Source organism: Pristis pectinata, chromosome 33 (assembly GCF_009764475.1).
Source record: "Pristis pectinata isolate sPriPec2 chromosome 33, sPriPec2.1.pri, whole genome shotgun sequence".
NCBI lineage: Eukaryota > Metazoa > Chordata > Chondrichthyes > Rhinopristiformes > Pristidae > Pristis > Pristis pectinata.
In genome coordinates, this window is record NC_067437.1 from 3,419,812 (window position 1) to 3,437,917 (window position 18,106).

General features: G+C 44.2%; 1 protein-coding gene across 6 annotated transcripts in view; it reads right to left on the reverse strand.

Moving 5' to 3' along the window:
* med25 (mediator complex subunit 25) overlaps positions 1-18,106 on the reverse strand; it is a 47,710-nt gene that overhangs the window by 11,948 nt on the left and 17,656 nt on the right. For all 6 annotated transcript variants that reach the window (XM_052043011.1, XM_052043007.1, XM_052043010.1 and 3 more), the window contains 7 exons: positions 15,305-15,461; positions 9,915-10,090; positions 6,415-6,523; positions 5,324-5,541; positions 3,695-3,808; positions 3,237-3,322; positions 1,023-1,080 (listed from right to left, as the gene is read on the reverse strand). In XM_052043011.1, the coding sequence (XP_051898971.1) occupies positions 1,023-1,080; positions 3,237-3,322; positions 3,695-3,808; positions 5,324-5,541; positions 6,415-6,523; positions 9,915-10,090; positions 15,305-15,461 (918 nt within the window). The remainder of the gene's footprint in view (positions 1-1,022; positions 1,081-3,236; positions 3,323-3,694; positions 3,809-5,323; positions 5,542-6,414; positions 6,524-9,914; positions 10,091-15,304; positions 15,462-18,106) is intronic.

Consider the following 18,106-nt stretch of genomic DNA (forward strand, 5'->3'; position numbering starts at 1 on the left):
CCTTATAGCTCGCACCCTCTAATCCAGGTAGCAGCCTGGTAAATCTCTTCTGAACCCCATCAGTCTGTCATAAATACTCATCTGGTTCACTAATGTACTTCAGGAAAGGCAACCTGCCATCCTTACCCAGGCTGGTTTGTACACAACTCTAGATCCACCAATTTGCTTAACCTCTTAATTAATTCCCCCTCTGCCATCACTCTGATCAGGGATGGAAAATAAACATAGAACACTACAGACAACACTAGCCTTCTCAGCAATATTTATTACTCATTAATGGGTTGCAGATAACGTTTGTACAGTTGATGCATATTATTCAAACTTAAAAAGATCCTGATCCGCTCTCACCAGATATCTGCCAATGCAATACCATAGCACAAGCTAAGCACAGCTGAGGTGCTCAGAAGACATGCAACAATTTTCAATCCTTCTATTAAGCATTTCAAATTCTACTTGACGTCACCCCGACAATTTCCTCTTGACCAGAATTATATTGTCAACATGTGGGAGTCAAAGGGAGACAGATTGAAAAACTGATCCCAGTGCAAACAATCTGACTATAGAACAGTACAGCACAGCAACAGGCCCTTCGGCCCACTACGTATGTACTGACCATGATGCCAAATTAAACTAATCCCCTCTGCCTGCACATGAGCCATATCCCTCCATTCCCTGCATGTTCATATGCTTGTCTAGATGCTTCTATTGAATCTGCTTCCTCCACCACCCCTGGCAATGTGTTCCAGGCACCTACCGTGCTCTGTGTAAAAAAAAAACTTGCCTCGTAAATCTTTTAAATGTTCCCCCCCCTCACTTTAAAGCTATTCCCTCCAGTATTTGACATCTACCCTGGGAAAAAGACGATCTAGGACAACCAGAGGAAACATGTCGACATGCCACAGCTCCTTCAACCCCTTTTCATTAACTGCTCACCTACTTCTCTTCTCTCCCCACCATGTACATCAGACTGTAGTTTTAATGAACATTCAACTCAGATTGTGATAAATAAAAATCTCACTTACCAACAGCTGCTGTGGGATAAGCTGCATGATAAGTTTCTGAGGCCATTGGTCTGTCTTCCTGTAAAAGAATTCAGATGGAGAAAAAGGATTCCTGGGTACAGGTACAATCTACTTTGTTTGACCTTGCAGCTTATTGTCTACCTGCAATGCACTTCCCTGTAGCTGTGACACTTTACTCTGTATTCTGTTATTGTTTTTACCCTGTACTACCTCAATGCACTCTGTATTACCTCAATGCACTGTGTAATGAATTGATCTGCACAAATGGTATGCAAGACCATTGCAGCTCTATAGAACTCTGGTCAGACCACACTTGGAGTAGTGTGTTCAGTTCTGGTCACCTCATTATAGAAAGGATGTGGAAGCTTTAGAGAGGGTGCAGAGGAGATTTACCAGGATGTTGCCTGGATTGGAGAGCATGTTGTGCAAGCTAGGGCTTTTCTCTTTGGAGAGGAGGAGGATGAGAGGTGACTCGATAGAGGTGTACAAGATGATAAGAGGCATAGATCGAGTGGACAGCCAGAGACTTTTCCCCAGGGCGACAATGGCTAACACAAGGGGACATAATTTTAAGGTGATTGGAGGAAGGTATAAGGAGGATGTCAGGGGTAAGTTGTTGTTTGTTTGTCTTTTTTTTTTACACACAGAGAGTGGTGGGTGCGTGGAAAGCACTGCCGGCAGAGGTTGTGGGGGCAGATACATTAGAGACATTTAAGAGACTCTTAGATAGACACATGAATGATAGGAAAATAGGGGGCTATGTGGGAGGGAAGGGTTAGATAGATCTTAGAGCAGGATAAAACGTCAGCACAACATTGTGGGGTGAAGGGCCTGTACTGTGCTGTAGTGTTCTATGACAAGTTTTTCACTGTACCTCAGTACAAGTGATAATAATAAACCAGTACCGATAGATGAGTGTAAACCACTGCCAATAACCAAGGATTCTGAGAGATCTTGCATTCAAAACAAAATCACACAAAGGGAGGTAATGAATGACTTGATAGTGGTATAAAATTACGAGGGGTAGATAAAAATCTTTTTCCCATGGTAGGGGTAACAAAAACAAGAGGGCAAAGGTTTAAGGTGAGGGGAAGGAGTTTTTAAAGGAATCTGAAGGGAAACTTTTATTTTAGGAGATGATGATTTCTTTATTAGTCACATGTACATCAAAACACTCAGTGAAATGCAACTTTTGCATAGAGTGTTCCGGGGGCAGCCCGCAAGTGTCGCCACGCTTCCGGCGCCAACATAGCATGCCCGCAACTTCCTAACCCGTACATCTTTGGAAATGCAGGAGGAAACCGGAGCACCCAGAGGAAACCCATGCAGACACGGGGAGAACGTACGAACTCCTTATAGACAGTGGCCGGAATTGAACACAGGTCGCACTGCCAGAGGTGGTGGTGATTATTATGTTTAAGACACATTTAGACAGGTACTTCAATAGACAAGGTATAGAAGGATACCAGCTTAATGCAGACAACTGGAGTTATTGTAGGTGGGCAAAAAGGTCAGCATGGACGGGAGGGCCAAAAGGCCTATTTTTGTACTGTACGACTATGATTTTCTAAAAGAATTTGAAAAGTACTTTTGGAGACGACACAAAAATATGGCGGAGTTGTGGAGAGTGTGGAAGGTTGTCAAAGGATTCAGCAGGATATAAATATGGGCAGGGAAATGGCAGATGGAGTTTAATCCAGACAAGTGTGAGGTGTTGCACTTTGGGAGGTCAAATGTAAGAGGGCAGTGTACAAAGGGGCATTTAGAGAGGCACATGAACAGGCAGGGGATGGAGGGATACAGATCACATGCAGGCAGATGCGATTGGTTTAAATTGGCGTCATGGTCGACACAGACAGGAAGGACCTGTTCCTGTGCGGTACTGTTCAATGTTCTACAAGTCCTTCACATACAAGTCTGAAAGAATAGGTAGGGGAGGGAAGGAGAAAGATTCAGATGCAAGACTTAACAAATTGAATTTTAAAAATTAATAGTAAACAAAGGAGTTACAAATATATAAAAATAAGAAAATGCTGCAAATGCACGTCTGTTAAAAGGTACCAGGACATTAGTCGCTGGAACCTCATCCCAACAAATGTCATTGTGAAAATAAGACGGATGGAGAAAAGGGAAGTTTGTGTCTCACTTGGGATCTGTCAGGCTAGATTTTTTCTAAATAATATAACACCAGTTTCTTTCAATTCACATACTTACAGATTCTCTCCTGGGTTGACATACACCTGGCATGGAAGCGAGCGTGTGAGTTTTGCATTTAGATCCACCGATGCAGGTTTCGGTTTCTGAGAAGGAAGAGCCAAAAAATGCAAAAATCAATTTGGGCAACCAAGAAAGGCACGAAGCCAGGCTTTTAATGACCATCTGTCATTATAACACAAGCCACAAGTGGTAGAATATTTTTAAGGAATTCTATAAATAACTGTGCCAAAAACATAAAATGGCTGTGCAGTCATACGATAGGAAAATTATATATATTTTTCTTTTTGAAGTTTTTTTTGGTGGGGTGGCTTAAAGGAAAGAGCAAAAGTTTCAAGCATTTGGATTACCACATGCTATACAATGTGGCATACCTCGATATCTTTAGGTTTAAATCAGACAGACTTTGTCTTTTAAATTTGCTCTATAAGCAAAATACAAGATAGGCACCATCTTACCTCCTGCCACTCCAAGACCCCGTTCCACGCTAGGATTTTATTGGCCACCGAACCAGGTGTGGGGGCTACAGTCACTCCACACACATTTCCAGCACTTGTTCCAACACCTACAGTCTATTCAAAGAACACAAAATATACATCCCTCAGTTAATCATAGGGACTAATTCCTCCAATTTTGCTTCCTTCATGTTTTAAAAGCATCAATTCAAGATCAGACACAACCACAGTCTTTGACTGGGCTCAATCAGATGCTGGTGCGTATGCATAGAAAAAAAATCTGTTGGCAAGCCAGTCATGTATGGGTAGGAACTCCCTGACCAACTTTTCTTACTTACAATGCTCCTTAAAACCTTTCTGATCAAGCTTTTGGTCAGCTGCCTTAAAATCCCCTTAAGTGGTTCTCATATGACACAGGAGGCCATTCAGCCCACTGAATCCATCCTAGCTCTCCGAGTAATCCCATCAATCCCATTCCTCCACTTATTTCCCCATAACCTCTTCTCTCTCACATGCCCATCAACTAATACACCTGACATGGAAGCGATCACGTTCTAATTCCCCACCCTAATTCTCCAACTACCAGCTACACTTGTAGTAATGTATAGTAGCTGATTAACCTACTATCCAGCACGTCTTTGGAATGATAGGGGAAACCGGTATCAAATTTTATATACCAGCATACCCATGAGGTACCTTGGGATGTTTGACTACATTGTCACTGTGTAGATACAAGACTTTGGATGCATCATGAAAACCCGATCCTATACAAAGCAGCAGGTATAATCAAGAAAGGGGGTGGAAATGGCAAAAATCGACACTTGAATTGATAATTTACACGGGCAGGAAGAATTCCCCCTTGAAATCAGCTGGGCAAAATGCAAGCTCTGTGTATCTTTATGGTCTACCAGCTGATCATGATAATAAAAGTATGGTTTCTCCAAAAAGACCATAAACACTAAGACCAAGAACACCTCATCATCAGAACCTTGCCTGGCTGGCAGCGAGAGGGGCCCTCCCCATCAGATCTTTCCTGCACAGTTGGTGTTTCACTCCCAACACGTACTGCCTTTGAAATGGCTGCAGTGCAGATGAAACAAACATTCACTTCTTTGCGGACTGTTTTTCCAAGGTCTGGAAAAGGAAGCGGCGGTGATTGCCAAGGTTTTCCCCGAGCAGTTGCATGACAGAGGACTCCAAGATCTACGGGCTGTTCCCAGGGATACATACCGATACAGACATTGACCTGGTGAAAGACACATTTTGTTCTGCCCAGAACTCGTTGGTCTTCTGGTGCAAGGAGACGTCCACAAGTGAATGCTGCCAATTGGCACATACCTGCGTGCAGGAGTACGTACTGAGAGACGCACTGAAGCTCAGTGCAGCCACCCGAAAGGCTCTGCAGGGTTGGACCACAGTCTAAGGTTCTGTGTAACAGCCTCTCAAATGCTTCAAGTGTGTATTGTTTAAGGAGGAAACACAAATGGCATTGGTGCATTGTAATAGAGTGTATTGATTTGATAATACAATGGACATACAGAAAGATGTCCATCGATTTCATCTCCAGTATATACTTTTATGAATAAAATATTTTTGAAATTAAAAACTGTTATTAATTTTAGTTTTACCCACCAAGGACTGCTGGCTGGCCTGTTGTGTAGCCTGTGGAACACCTGTAGTGACCGTGGATACCAGGCTGGACTGTGCTGCTGCTGCAGTCATCATGGACGCTGTAGATGGGATGACTTTGGCCATACTGGCCACAGGCGCGGATGTTAACGTTTGCGAAGTAGCCTGGCTGAACATCGCTCCAACACCAGAAACAGGAGGTATCTGGTTGACCGCAGGAACTGTGAAGCAGCAATGAGAAAACAGAAGGTTCAGCAGGGAATCTGCTCTTAAACTTCTTTTGGCTTGTGACACTGCATCAGCATATTCCCAAAACAATTTTCCTCTCCTAAAGGCACTTCACTCCAGCTAGGGTAAAATTCCACATGCACTGGCCTTCAAACACTTTTCCCAATGGCCAGACCTCATTAAGGCTAAACACAGTGCTTTTGGATGATATGGTTGTAGAGGTATTCCCATCCAAGTCTAATTCTGTCCTATAACCAACAATGCTTCATAAAAGCCTTCAAAAGGCTTTCTTGTCAAACTGAAACATTAATTGATTCTCTCCAATGGCTCCCTTTTCTGTTAAATGGCTTTGGGTTTGTACTTTTATCCTGGTCACCGGACATGATTAAGAGAAGAAATCCTTGATGACATTTCCTCGATTCCCACCTTTTCCCCTATCCTTATTTCAGAGCAGGGATGCCAATTTAACTCGCCTAATGCTGAGTCGATAGCAGCTTGAAATCTCACAGTGTACAGGCTTTTAATACAATGTGCCCATTAGATCATCAAGGAAACAGATACACCTTGCATCTTACATCAGAAATCATAACAGGCCCACACTCTCTTTAAACTTACTGGGGCCCTGTTTCCCTAGAAACTTAGAAGGTTCACTGAAAAAAATTTCTGTATTACTGTACTGTGTAACATCTTAAAAAGGTGAAAAGTGTGCTGGGAGCAGTAGTTGGAATAACATTTGATAGTCTGGAAAACCTACCAAATCCTTAGCAGAGTTTTAATGTATTGCTCTTAAAGTGACAGAACAAAGTACTAAATTGCAGAGCTCAGTTTATGACGTGGTCACAGAATTTCCACCGTTTTGATCTTACATCGATTGGTTGATGGGACCACAGCTGCCTTGGCCTGATTGGTTGCTGTTTCCAAGGCAATCTGAGCAGCAGCTTGAGCACCAGCGAGGGAGCCTGACGCTGAAGGGCCCTGCAAACAGGAGAGGAATTAAAGTGAGAACTGGACTCCACAGTAAAGCAAAGTAGTCCCACTTTGATGTAGCAAAACCAGAACCACATTTATATATAGTTAAAGCCTTCTAAGACATGTATTTGCAACATCATTGTTGACAATAATTCAAACATTAAAATACCAGCATGTGAAGCCAGTAGGAGTTTACTGAACAATGTGGGGCCGTTTCCAGTGTTGGGATCCAGTCACAATGACTTCAATAAGGAAGCAGTCTGCAGCCTTCTGAAAGTCATGGACAACATTCAAGTTTCAGCAGTGAAACTTGTATTAACCAGTTACTTGTCTGAAGTCCCAACTGCCAACCTAGCACTTAACCAGATCGACACTGGAGGTGATACTGAAGTAAAACTCTTATCTTTGAGTGCCTTCAAACCCTCCCTGCTCCATCCCGCTCTCCAGTGTTGTCTATTCTCCTTGTTGTCTAGGTTCCAAGTTCTGGAATTTCTTTTCTGCATCTTCCTAACCAAGCTTTTGTCCCAATATTTCTTCATGTGCCTTGCTGTCAAATTCTCTTAGATAATGCTGGTATGAAGGGCCAGGGAAATTTCATAAAGTGCTTGAAATAAATATACAGGCACATAATTATACGACTAAAACAAATGCCAATTAAACTTAATGTTTCACTTTCAAAGTTCTGGAAGTCCCCTTTCACCCATGGATCACGATTATTATTGAACATTTTCCATTCACCTGGGTGAATACAATGGCCACAGGGTCACTAAAGTATCCTCACCTTTCAGCACAATAGCACCACTTGTAGATCAGCTGCCTCACAGCTCCAGTGACCCAGGTTCAATCCTGAGCCTGGGTGCTCTGTGGAGTTTGCATGTTCTCCATGTGACCTCATGGGTTTCCCCTGGGCGCTCCGGTTTCCTCCCACATCCCAAAGACATGCAAGTTAGTAGGTTAATTGGCTGCTAGTGTGTAGGTTAGTGGTAGAATTTGGGGAGGGGAGGGGAGGGGTGAAAGTTGATGAGAATGTGTTCCCCAACCAACACTTGCATCATCTGCCTGGTTTCATTTCCTAAGGTCAGGTACAGCCCCTTCTCTGTTAGGACTATCTATATATTGTCTCAAAAAAAAACCTCACGCTATATTTAACAAATTCCACCCTATCTAAGCCCCGTGCACTAAGACAATTCCAGTCAATATTGGGAAAGTTAAAATCCCCCACTACTATAGCCTTATTGCTTTTACACCTTCATACAATTTGCTTACATAGCTGTTTCTCTAATTGCTGCTGTCTACCAAGAGGCCTATAATATAATCCCAAAACGATCACTCTTCTTCTTCTTAGGTTTGATCCATATGGCCTAGTTGGACGATCCCTCCAGGATATCCTCTCTACATAGAGCTGTGAGGTTCTCCACAGTCAGAAGAGAAACTCTCCCTTCCCTTTTGTATCCCCCTCTGTAGCGTCTGAAACTTCTATACTTGGAATGTTAAGCTGCCAGTCCTACCCTTTACTCAACTGTTTCTGATTACAATATTACAAATTCCATCTGCTGATCCATGCTCTATGCTGACTTACCCATGATGCTACTTGCATTAAACTGAATGCAGTTGAACCTACCAGCTCCCTCACCTGCCTCTATCTGCTCTGCCCACTGGACTTGCTTGATTTATTCCCTACAATCGGGATAATCTCCTCACCTGCCACACTGCTACCGAGTTTCCCAACCTGCCAATGCTCCAAATACCTAAGCAAACCTTCCTTCAAGGATATCGGACCCTTTCCAGTTGAGGTGTTACTTGCCCTTGTACAAGTGCCACCTTCCCCAGTAGCAATCCCAATGATCCACGTACCTAAAACTCTCCTTCCTGCACCAGCCACCCGTTCATCTGTTCTATCCTCCCATTTTTGCCCTTGCTAGCAACTATGGTGCCATAAACTTTGCTGCTGCTGCCGCTTCCCTCAGAGGCCATTTCCCACAACAGCCCACCCCACAACAGTATCCAAAGCAGCGTACCTGTTTGGGAGGGGAATGACCACAGGGCACTACCGGCTCCTCGTGGTGGTCACCCACCTCCTTTCTTTCTGTACTTGTAGCGTGACCAAACTAACCAGTTAAACGTACCTGCTCCATCACAGACCCTGCATAGCAAGTCCAACTGCAGCTCTAACTGTTCTATAGGTCTGACAGGAGCTGCAGCTGGACACACATCTGGCAGGTACTGCCACCAGGGATATTGGAGCATATAACCTCCCTAGCTCCACTCTTCCTCCCCCCACCACCTCACCTGGATCCACCCATCACCTGCAAGCTCTTGCTCCACCCCTTCCCCCCCACCTTTTTATACTGGCTATCTCCCCTCTTTCTTTCCAGTCTAGATGAAGGGTCTCAACACGAAACGTCGACTGTCCATTTCCCTCCATCGATGCTGCCTGACCCGCTGAGTTCCTCCAATGTTTTGTGTGTGTTGCTTCAGATTTCCAGCATCTGCAGTCTCTTGTGTCTCCTTTCACCCCAGTCCCTTCTACTAAGAAAAAAAGCACCTTACCTGGTTACCATCCTCACCAAAGCCTGAACTTTGACCACAGCTTCTCCCAATTTACATGGAACTCCTTTTATACCTTGGTCTCAACATTCCCACCTTAGGGTGTTGCTGCCTTTAAGGTTTACCTTGAATGGTCTCATTCTACACTGTGACTAACATTCTATGACTAACAAGATCGTGACTGATCCTGTGCATCCACTCTTCTACTTGATTACCTGCTCCTCTATTGTTCATATATTTCTTGACCTCGGCTTTGAATATAGTTAATGTTCATAAGTGCAGCCACATCCATGCTCAAAAAGCAAGCCATCCAGGACAAAGCAGTGCTTTAGGACAGCACATCTACTGCTGCACTTGATGAACCAACCCCTCTACCTTGGCTGCAGAATGCTCTCTCAGCCTTGCAGTCTCTAGCATCAAAGAGGAAAATAAAATCAGAGCAACATCAAGCAATTCTCAAAGCCATGCCATTGTAATTTATCCATATATGATTTTAATCTAAAAGGACTGGGAGGAGATCCAGCTAAAATTCATACTGTACAATATTACTACTACGTATGGCTAAAAATTTTCAACGGGGTGTTATAATAAGCAATGGGAAAGAAGTTGGTTTTAGAAGGTTTGCACTCTGAAGAATTGTTGTTTGAGAAAATGCTATTGGAAAATCCCAACACTTTGCTGGAAGGTATATAGCTGGGTCTCTTCCTTGTCTCAAGAGAAGTCAAAGAGCCTGTCAATGTCACGGCTCAAATTGGAAGAGGTAGCAGAAGCCATTCAAATCCCAGCCAGTCAACAGCAGCAGAAGTTTGGGAGTGGGTCCGATGGAGAAAAGGCAGCTAAATGCATCTACCTGGTATGGCTGTGAGACAGAAGGCATTGCCTGGGGCTGAGACGGTGGCTGTGACTGCGATAGTTGGGGTGCCTGTGACTGACTCGACAACAGACTTGGCTGCTGCTGTACTGGCGGCTGTGGCTGCGGTGGAACTGGCTTCTGTGGCACAGTGTTAGCTGCTACTGTCCCTCCACCTGGAAAGGACACAAAAAAAGAATGTCAATGACTAGTTTCCATTCTTAAAATAACTGCACATTGCAGACTTTCAATGATGTATGGTAGACATAGAACAGGCTGCAATGAATTGTTACATTCCCTTTTTCTACAATGCTACAACATTTGCCCCAGCAAGTCCGTCCCAGTTCTGTAAATTTCCAAGTAAGTAGAGAAAGGGATAAGGTTGGTCTTCAAGTTAAAGTTCTAAGCTGGGGGAAAAGGCTGATTTCAATAGGTCAAGAGAAGACAGCGAAAGTAGGCTGGGAGCCGATGTTGGAAAAACATCTGACAAGTGGGACATTTTTTTTAAAAAAAAGTTAGCACAAGTTCAGAGCCAGCATGTCCCAGTGAGGGTGGAAGGAAAAGCTGGCAAGGTTAGGAAAATTTGGATAACAGAAGTTATTGTAGATTTGATCAGGATAAAAGAGGAAGCAAATTACAGGTATAGCCAACTACAGTCAAGTGAGTCCCATGAGCAATATAGGGGATGTAGGACCAAGGCTATTTTATGGCTTCTGTTTGCTGTCCTAATAAGGAAATTAGGACAGCAAACAGAAGCCAGAAAATAGCCTTGGCAAGTAAGATTAAGGAGAACGCCAAGTTATTCTACACAACATGGATCAGCACGTGGAATTATGATGTTGTAGCCATTAGTGAAATTTTGTTGCAGGAGGGGCAGGACTGGCAGCTCAATGTTCTGGGGTTCCCATGCTTTGATAGAGGGGGAGGTATCAAAGGGGGAAGGGTGGCATTACTCATCAGGGAAAATGTCCCGGCAGTGCTCAGAGGACACACTGGAGGGCTCATCTACTGAGGCAATATGGGTAGAACTGAGGAATAAGAAAGGGATGACCATGTTAATGCGACTATGTTATAGACCTCCCACTAGTCAGCAGGATACAGAGGAACAAATTTGTAGACATAGCAGACAGCTGCAAGAAAAATAAGGTTGTGGTAGTAGGTGACTTTAACTTTCTACATATTGACTGGGAACTCCCATACTGTAAAGAGGTTAGATGGGATAGAGCTTATCAAGTGTGTTCAGGAAAGTTTCCTTAATCAATATGTAGAGGTCCCAACTAGAGAGAACGTGATACTGGATCTCCTCCTAGTGGAACGAGACAGGGCAGATGACAGAAGTGTGTGTAGAGGAATACTTTGGATCGAGTGATCATAATTTCATTAGTTTCAAGATAATTATGGAGAAGGATAGGACTGGTCCTCGGGTTGAGATTCTAAATTGGAGGAAGGCCAATTTTGATGGCATTGGAAGGGATCTGGCAGATGTGCATTAGGATAGGCTGTTTTCCGGCAAAGGAATGCTTGGTAGGTGAAATATTGAGAGTACAGAATCTGTATGTTCTTGTTAGAATAAAAGGCAAGGCTAAAAGGTTTAGGGAACTTTGGTAATCGAGGGATATTGAGGCCCTGGTAAAGAAACAGAAGGAGGTGCATATCAGGTACAGGCAGTTAGGACCAAATGAGGTGCTTGAGGAGTACAAGAAATGCAACAGAACACAAGAGAAATCAGGAGGGCAAAAAGAAGACATGAGGTTGCTCTGGCAGACAGGGTGATAGAGACCCCAAGGGTTTCTATAGCTATATTAAGAGCAAAAGGGTAGCAAGGGGCAAAATTGGTCCTCTTGAAGATCAGCGTAGTCATCTATGCATGGAGCCAAAAGAGATGGAGGAGATCTTAAATTAAATTTTTGCATCCGTATTTACTCTGGAGACAGACACAGAGACTATTAGAACTGAGGTCATGGACCGTATCCGGATTACGGAAGAGGAGGTGCTGGCTGTCTAGAGGTGAATTAAGGTGGATAAGTCCCCAGGGCCTGACAAGGCACCCCCTCGGAACTTGTGGGAGGCTAGTGCAGAAATTGCAGGTGCCCTGGCAGAGATATTTAAAATGTCCTTGGCCACAGGTGAGGTGCCAGAGGACTGAAGGATAGCTAATGATTGTTCCGTTGTTCCAGAAAGGCTCTAAGAATAAGCCGTGAAATTATAGGCTGGTGAGCCTGACATCCGTTGTGGGTAAATTATTGGAAGGTATTCCAAGGGACAGGATACACACGTTTTTGGATAGACAGGGCCAGATTAGGGATCGTCAACATGGCTATGTGCATGATAGGTGATGTCTAACTAATCTTAGAGTTTTGAGGAGGTTACCACGAAAGGTCAATGAGGGAAAGGCAGTGGACGTCGTCTACATGGACTTTAGCAAGGCATTTGACAAAGTCCTGCCTGGGAAGCTGGTCCAGAAAGTTAAGTCACTTGGTGTTCAGGATGAAGTAGCCAATTGGATTCAACATTGGCTTAGCGGGAGAAGCTAGAGAGTGGTAGTAGATGGCTTCTCTCTGACTGGAGGCCTGTGACTAGTGGTGTGCCACAGGGATCGGTGCTGGGCCCGTTGTTGTCTATCATCTATATTAATGATTTAGATGATAACGTGGTGAACTGCATCAGCAAATTTGTGGATGACACCAACATTAGGGGCGTAGTGGACAATGAGGAAGGCTATCAAAGCTTGCAGCGTGATCTTGACCAGCTAGGAAAATGGGCTGAAAATTGGCAGATGGAATTTAATGCAGACAAGTGTGAGGTGTTGCACTTTGGGAGGACAAACCAGGGTAAGACTTGCACAGTGAACGGTAGGGCTCTGAGGTGTGTGATAGAACAAAGGGACCTGGAAGTACAGATCCAAAGTGGCACCACAGGTAGATAGGGCCGTAAAGAGAGCTTTTGGTACTTTGGATATATGATCAGGGTACTGGGTACAGGAGTTACGATGTTATGGTTCGGTTGTTCAAGACATTAGTGAGGCCGAATTTAGAGTAGTGTGGGCAGTTGTGGATACCTACCTACAGGAAAGATACCAATAAGCTTGAAAGAGTGCAGAGAAAATTTACAAGGATGTTGCTGGGACTTGAGGACCTGAGTTATAGGGAAAGGTTGAATAGATTAGGACTTTATTCCCTGGAGTGCAGGAGAATGAGGGGAGATCCGATAGAGGTATACAAAATTATGAGGGGTATAGATAGGATGAATGCATACAGGCTTTATCCCCCAAGGCTGGGTGAGACTAGAACTAGAGGACATAGGTTTAGGGTGAAAATACACAAGTGGAACCCGAGGGAAAATTTCACTCAGAGGGTGGTGCGAGTGTGGAACGAACTGCCAGCGGAAGTGGTGGATGTGGGTTCAACTGTAACATTTGAGAGAAGTTTGGATAGGTACATGGGATGGGAGGGGTTTGGAGGGATATAGTATAGGTGCATGTAGATGGGACTAGGCAGATGATCAGGTTGGCATGGATTAGACGGGCCAAAGGGCCTGTTTCTGTGCTGTAGTATTCTATGACTAAGTATATTAGGAATAAAGAGGGTAGCCAGAGAAAGAGTGGGTCCCCTTAGGGACCAAAGGGGTATTCCACATGTAGAGCTAGAAGATGTGGACAAGGTCCTAAATGAATACTTCCATTTGTATTTGCCAAGAAGGACGTGGAAGAAGGTGAGCTCAGGGGGTGGGGGGATGCGCTGATAGCATGGAGTATTAAGAAATTGGAGGTGTTGGATATCTTAGAACGCACAAGGATGGATAAATCCCTAGGGCCGGATGAGATCTATTCCAGGATGCTATGGGAAACAAGGGAGGAAATTGCTGGAGCCTTGATGGAGATTTTTGCATTTTCCTTAGCCACAGACGAGGTACCAGAAGACTGGAGGATGGCTAATGTTCCTTTATTTAAGAAGGGCACCAGGGATAAGACAGGTAACATGGTGGTGAGCCTTACATCAGTGGCAGGGAAATTACTGTCAAAAATTTTAAGGGATAGGATTTACGTATATTTGGAAAGGCAGAGACTGATTAGGGATAGTCAGCATGGCTTTGTGTGGGGGGAATCCTATCTCACTGATTTGATTGAGTATTTTTTGAGAAGTTAAAGTTAATTGATAAAGGCAGGATAGTAGATGTTGTGTAAATGGACTTTACCAAGGCACTTTACAAGGTACCATATAATAGGCTGGTTTAGAAAGTTAAGGCACATGGGATCCAAGGCGATCTGGCTAATTGGGTCCAAAACTGTCTTGGTGATAGAAGGCAAAGAGTAGTTGGTAGAAGGATGTCTTTCTGATTGGAAGTCTATGACTACTAGACCTTTGCTGTTCGTGATATTTATTAAGAACTTTGACTTGAATATAGGAGGAATAATTTGTAAGTTTGTATATGAAATGAAAATTGGTGTTGTGGATAGTGAGGAAGGTTGTCCAAGGCTACGGCAGGATATAGATTAGATGGAAAGTTGGGTGGAGCATTGACAGATGGAATTTAATCTTGACAAATGTGAGGTGATACATTTTGGGAAGTCAAACAGCAATGGGATATATAAAGTAAGTGGTGGGACTATGTTGATGAACATAGAGATCATGGGGTCCAAGTCCATAGCTCCCTGAAAGTGGCAACACAGGTCGATAGGGTGGTAAAGGCGGCACTTCTTGCCTTGTAGGTTGGGGCGCAGAATGCAAGAGTTGGGATATTATATTGCAACTTTACAAAACACTGGTTAGGCCACACTTGGAGAATTGTGTGCAATTCTGATTGCTACACTGCAGCAAGGACATGGTTGTGCTGGAGAGAGTGCACAGGAGACACCAGGATGTTGCCTGCATTAGATGACTTGAGTTAGGGGGAGAGATTAGATAGGCTGGGCTTGTTTCTGTTGGAGTGAAGGAGACCGAGAGGTGACCTGCTAGAAGTATACAAGATTGAGGCGTAGATAGGGTAGATAGTCAAAAAATTTTTACTAGGGGTATCAAAAACAAGAGGGCATAGGTTTAAGGTAATAACCTGCCAATGCTCACCATCAAGGTTCATTTGTGAGTATGAGCAGCAGGAAGAGACACTGGAAAGTAAAGTACTTTTTGAAGGACAGAGACCACAGACAGAAAAAAGTAGTCTTGAGTTCTTTACAATATCAGTTTGCACAGTAACAATCATTCATTTCATTTAATGCAAGGCATTTTGAGATGTTTTCCTGAGAAATGTGATTATTGTTTCACCTTCCAGTATTGCTGATGCCAGGAGATTCATGGCTTACAGTGCATACACAATGGTGTCAGAGCAAATTACATAGAGGGAGACGGGTTACTGGGAGCCAGGACGGGGGCAGTGGAAGTGGTGGTCCTTACCTGGAAGTACTATCCCCCGAATCATGATCATATGGCGAGGGTCCTGGCTGTAGTCCTTCAGCTGAGACTCTATAACACCACCCAAGGCTGCTTTTTCAAACAGCACTCGCAAGGCAGGTAACTTACGAGGGGAGACCACAGAGAAATGGATCCCTCTCTGCAAAAAAAAAATCACACAATACAATGTGTTAACAAGGGATGGTGGGAGGAAGCGGAGAGAAAGCTCAGTCATATCACATACACACATACAAATATTTCACATAATTCTACAGCAAAAAAAACCCTCCATTTTCTCCAGTATTAATGAGAACTGTTAGAAGGTGGACTTGCTCAACAGATTGATACAGTGATTACTATGTTCTAAAATATAATGTCTCATAGTTCAGGGAAGAAAACGTCACACTTGGCCACAGAAGGAACAAAAGATGCATTCGCTGGTCTCAGCCAAAGCAGCGCACTGCCTCTCAGCACTGGGATAAAAAGAGGGAAAGGTCAGGGCTCCCCCTGCTGATTTTTACCAGGAATCCAGGTGGAAACATGCCAAATATGTCAAATGAGGGCAGGATTGAGTTTGGTTCTCATTCCCTCTGGTGTAAACTAGTAATGAATGTTCCTAGGTCCAATCACCTTCAGATGCTTCATCAGAGGCCTTCCTCCCATAAGGTCAGACGTTTGCTAGTAATTACCTAACATTCGATTCCATTGCAACTCCTCAGTAAATTAATGTCTGCATACATCAAAACCCAGTCAACAACATTCTACAGCAAGCAACATTCATGCCACAAAAGTGCTGGCAATGACCATCTCCAACAAAAAGTCTAAATACATACCCTTGATATTCACTGATATTACCATTGGGGAGTACTCTACTGTCAACATCCTGGGGGATTACCAATGACCAGAAACTGAACTGGACCAACCACACAAATACTGTCACTATAAGAACTGGTTAGAAGCTGGGTAACTTGGGTGAATGATCCATTCCCAGACACTTCAAAGCCTTCCTACCATCTGCAAGATTAACATATGATGCAATACTTGTTTGCGCTCCAAGAAAGCTTGAGAAGCTCAGTGCCAGTCAGAATATGGCGGGCTGCTGAACAACCACCACACTGAACATTCACTCCTCCAACGTCATCTCACTGTGCTTCATTGTGTAATATCTAGGAGATGCACTACAGTTAGTCACCAGTGCTGTCCTTCCAACTTCTGCCACAAGAGACAACAAGACTGTGGGCCCCTGGCAACCCTCCTGACAGATTCCCCTCCCGAGTTACACACCATGCTGACTGGAATACATCACCCCTACATCAAACCAACCCAAATGTGGGACCACCTGCACTTAGGCAGTTCAAGATGAGAGCTCATCTCCACCTTCAAGGGAATTAGAGTTGGGCATCCATCCCAAAAAAAATAATAAATTTTATTGCCTCGCTTCACATAAAAATTAACTGTGGGCAAAATGATGCCTGGATAAAATCCTCCATTATCAGCAGCTCTAGGGCATAACGAGTCAGTGAAGTGATTCAGCAAAGGAAGTGGAGCCATTCAGTCTATGCCGGCTGGAGAGAAAGAAGATTTTGTGGGGACTCACCGGGGGTGGAGTGGGAGAGATTTTTGTTTAATTAGAGGATGAAAAGCAAGACTTAGAACATAGAACAATTACAGCACAATTCAGGCCTTTTGGCCCACAAAACTGTGCCGAACATGTCCCTACCCTAGAAATTACTAGGCTTACCCATAGCCCTCTATTTTACTCAGCTCCATGTACCTACTTAACAGACTCTTGAAAGACCCTATCGTATCAGCCTCCACCACCATCTCCGGCAGCCCATTCCGGAGCTCACCACTCTCTGAGTAAAAAACTTATCCCTGACATCTCCTCTATATCTACTCCCCAGCACCTTAAACCTATGTCCTCTTGTGGCCGCCAATTCAGCCCTGGGGAAAAGCTTCTGACTATCTACCCTATCAATACCTCTCATCATCTTATACACCTCTATCAGGTCCCCCCTCATCCTCTGTCTCTCCAAGGAGAAAAGGCCGAGTTCCCTCAACCTGCTTTCATGAGGCATGCTCCGCATCCCAGGCAGCATCCTTGTAAATCTCCTCTGCACCCTCTCTATGGCTTCCGCGTCTTTCCTGTAGTGAGGTGACCAGAACTGAGCACAGTACTCCAAGTGGGGTCTGACCAGGGACCTATATAGCTGCAACAATGCCTCACGGCTCCTAAATTCAATTCCCTGATTGATGAAGGACAATACACCATATGCCTTCTTAACCACAGAGTCAACCTGCGCAGCCACTTTGAGCGTCCTATGGATTCGGAGCCCAAGATCCCTCTGATCCTCCACACTGCCAAGAGTCCTACCATTAAGACTATATTCCGCCAACATATTTGACCTACCAAAATGAACCACTTCACACTTATCTGGGTTGAACTGAATCTGCCACTTCTCAGCCCAACTCTGCATCCTATCTATATCCCTCTGTAACCTCTGACAGCCCTCCAAACTATCCACAACACCCCCAACCTTCGTGTCATCCATAAACTTACTAACCCACCCCTCCACTTCCTCATCCAGGTCATTTATAAAAATCACAAACAGTAAGGGTCCTAGTACAGATCCTGGAGGTACACCACTGGTCACCGACCTCCATTCAGAATACGATCCCTCAACAACCACTCTTTGCCTTCTGTGGGCCAGCCAGTTCTAGATCCACAATGCAATGTCCCCTTGGATCCCATGTCTCCTCACTTTCTCCATAAGCCTCGCATGGGGTACCTTATCAAACGCCTTG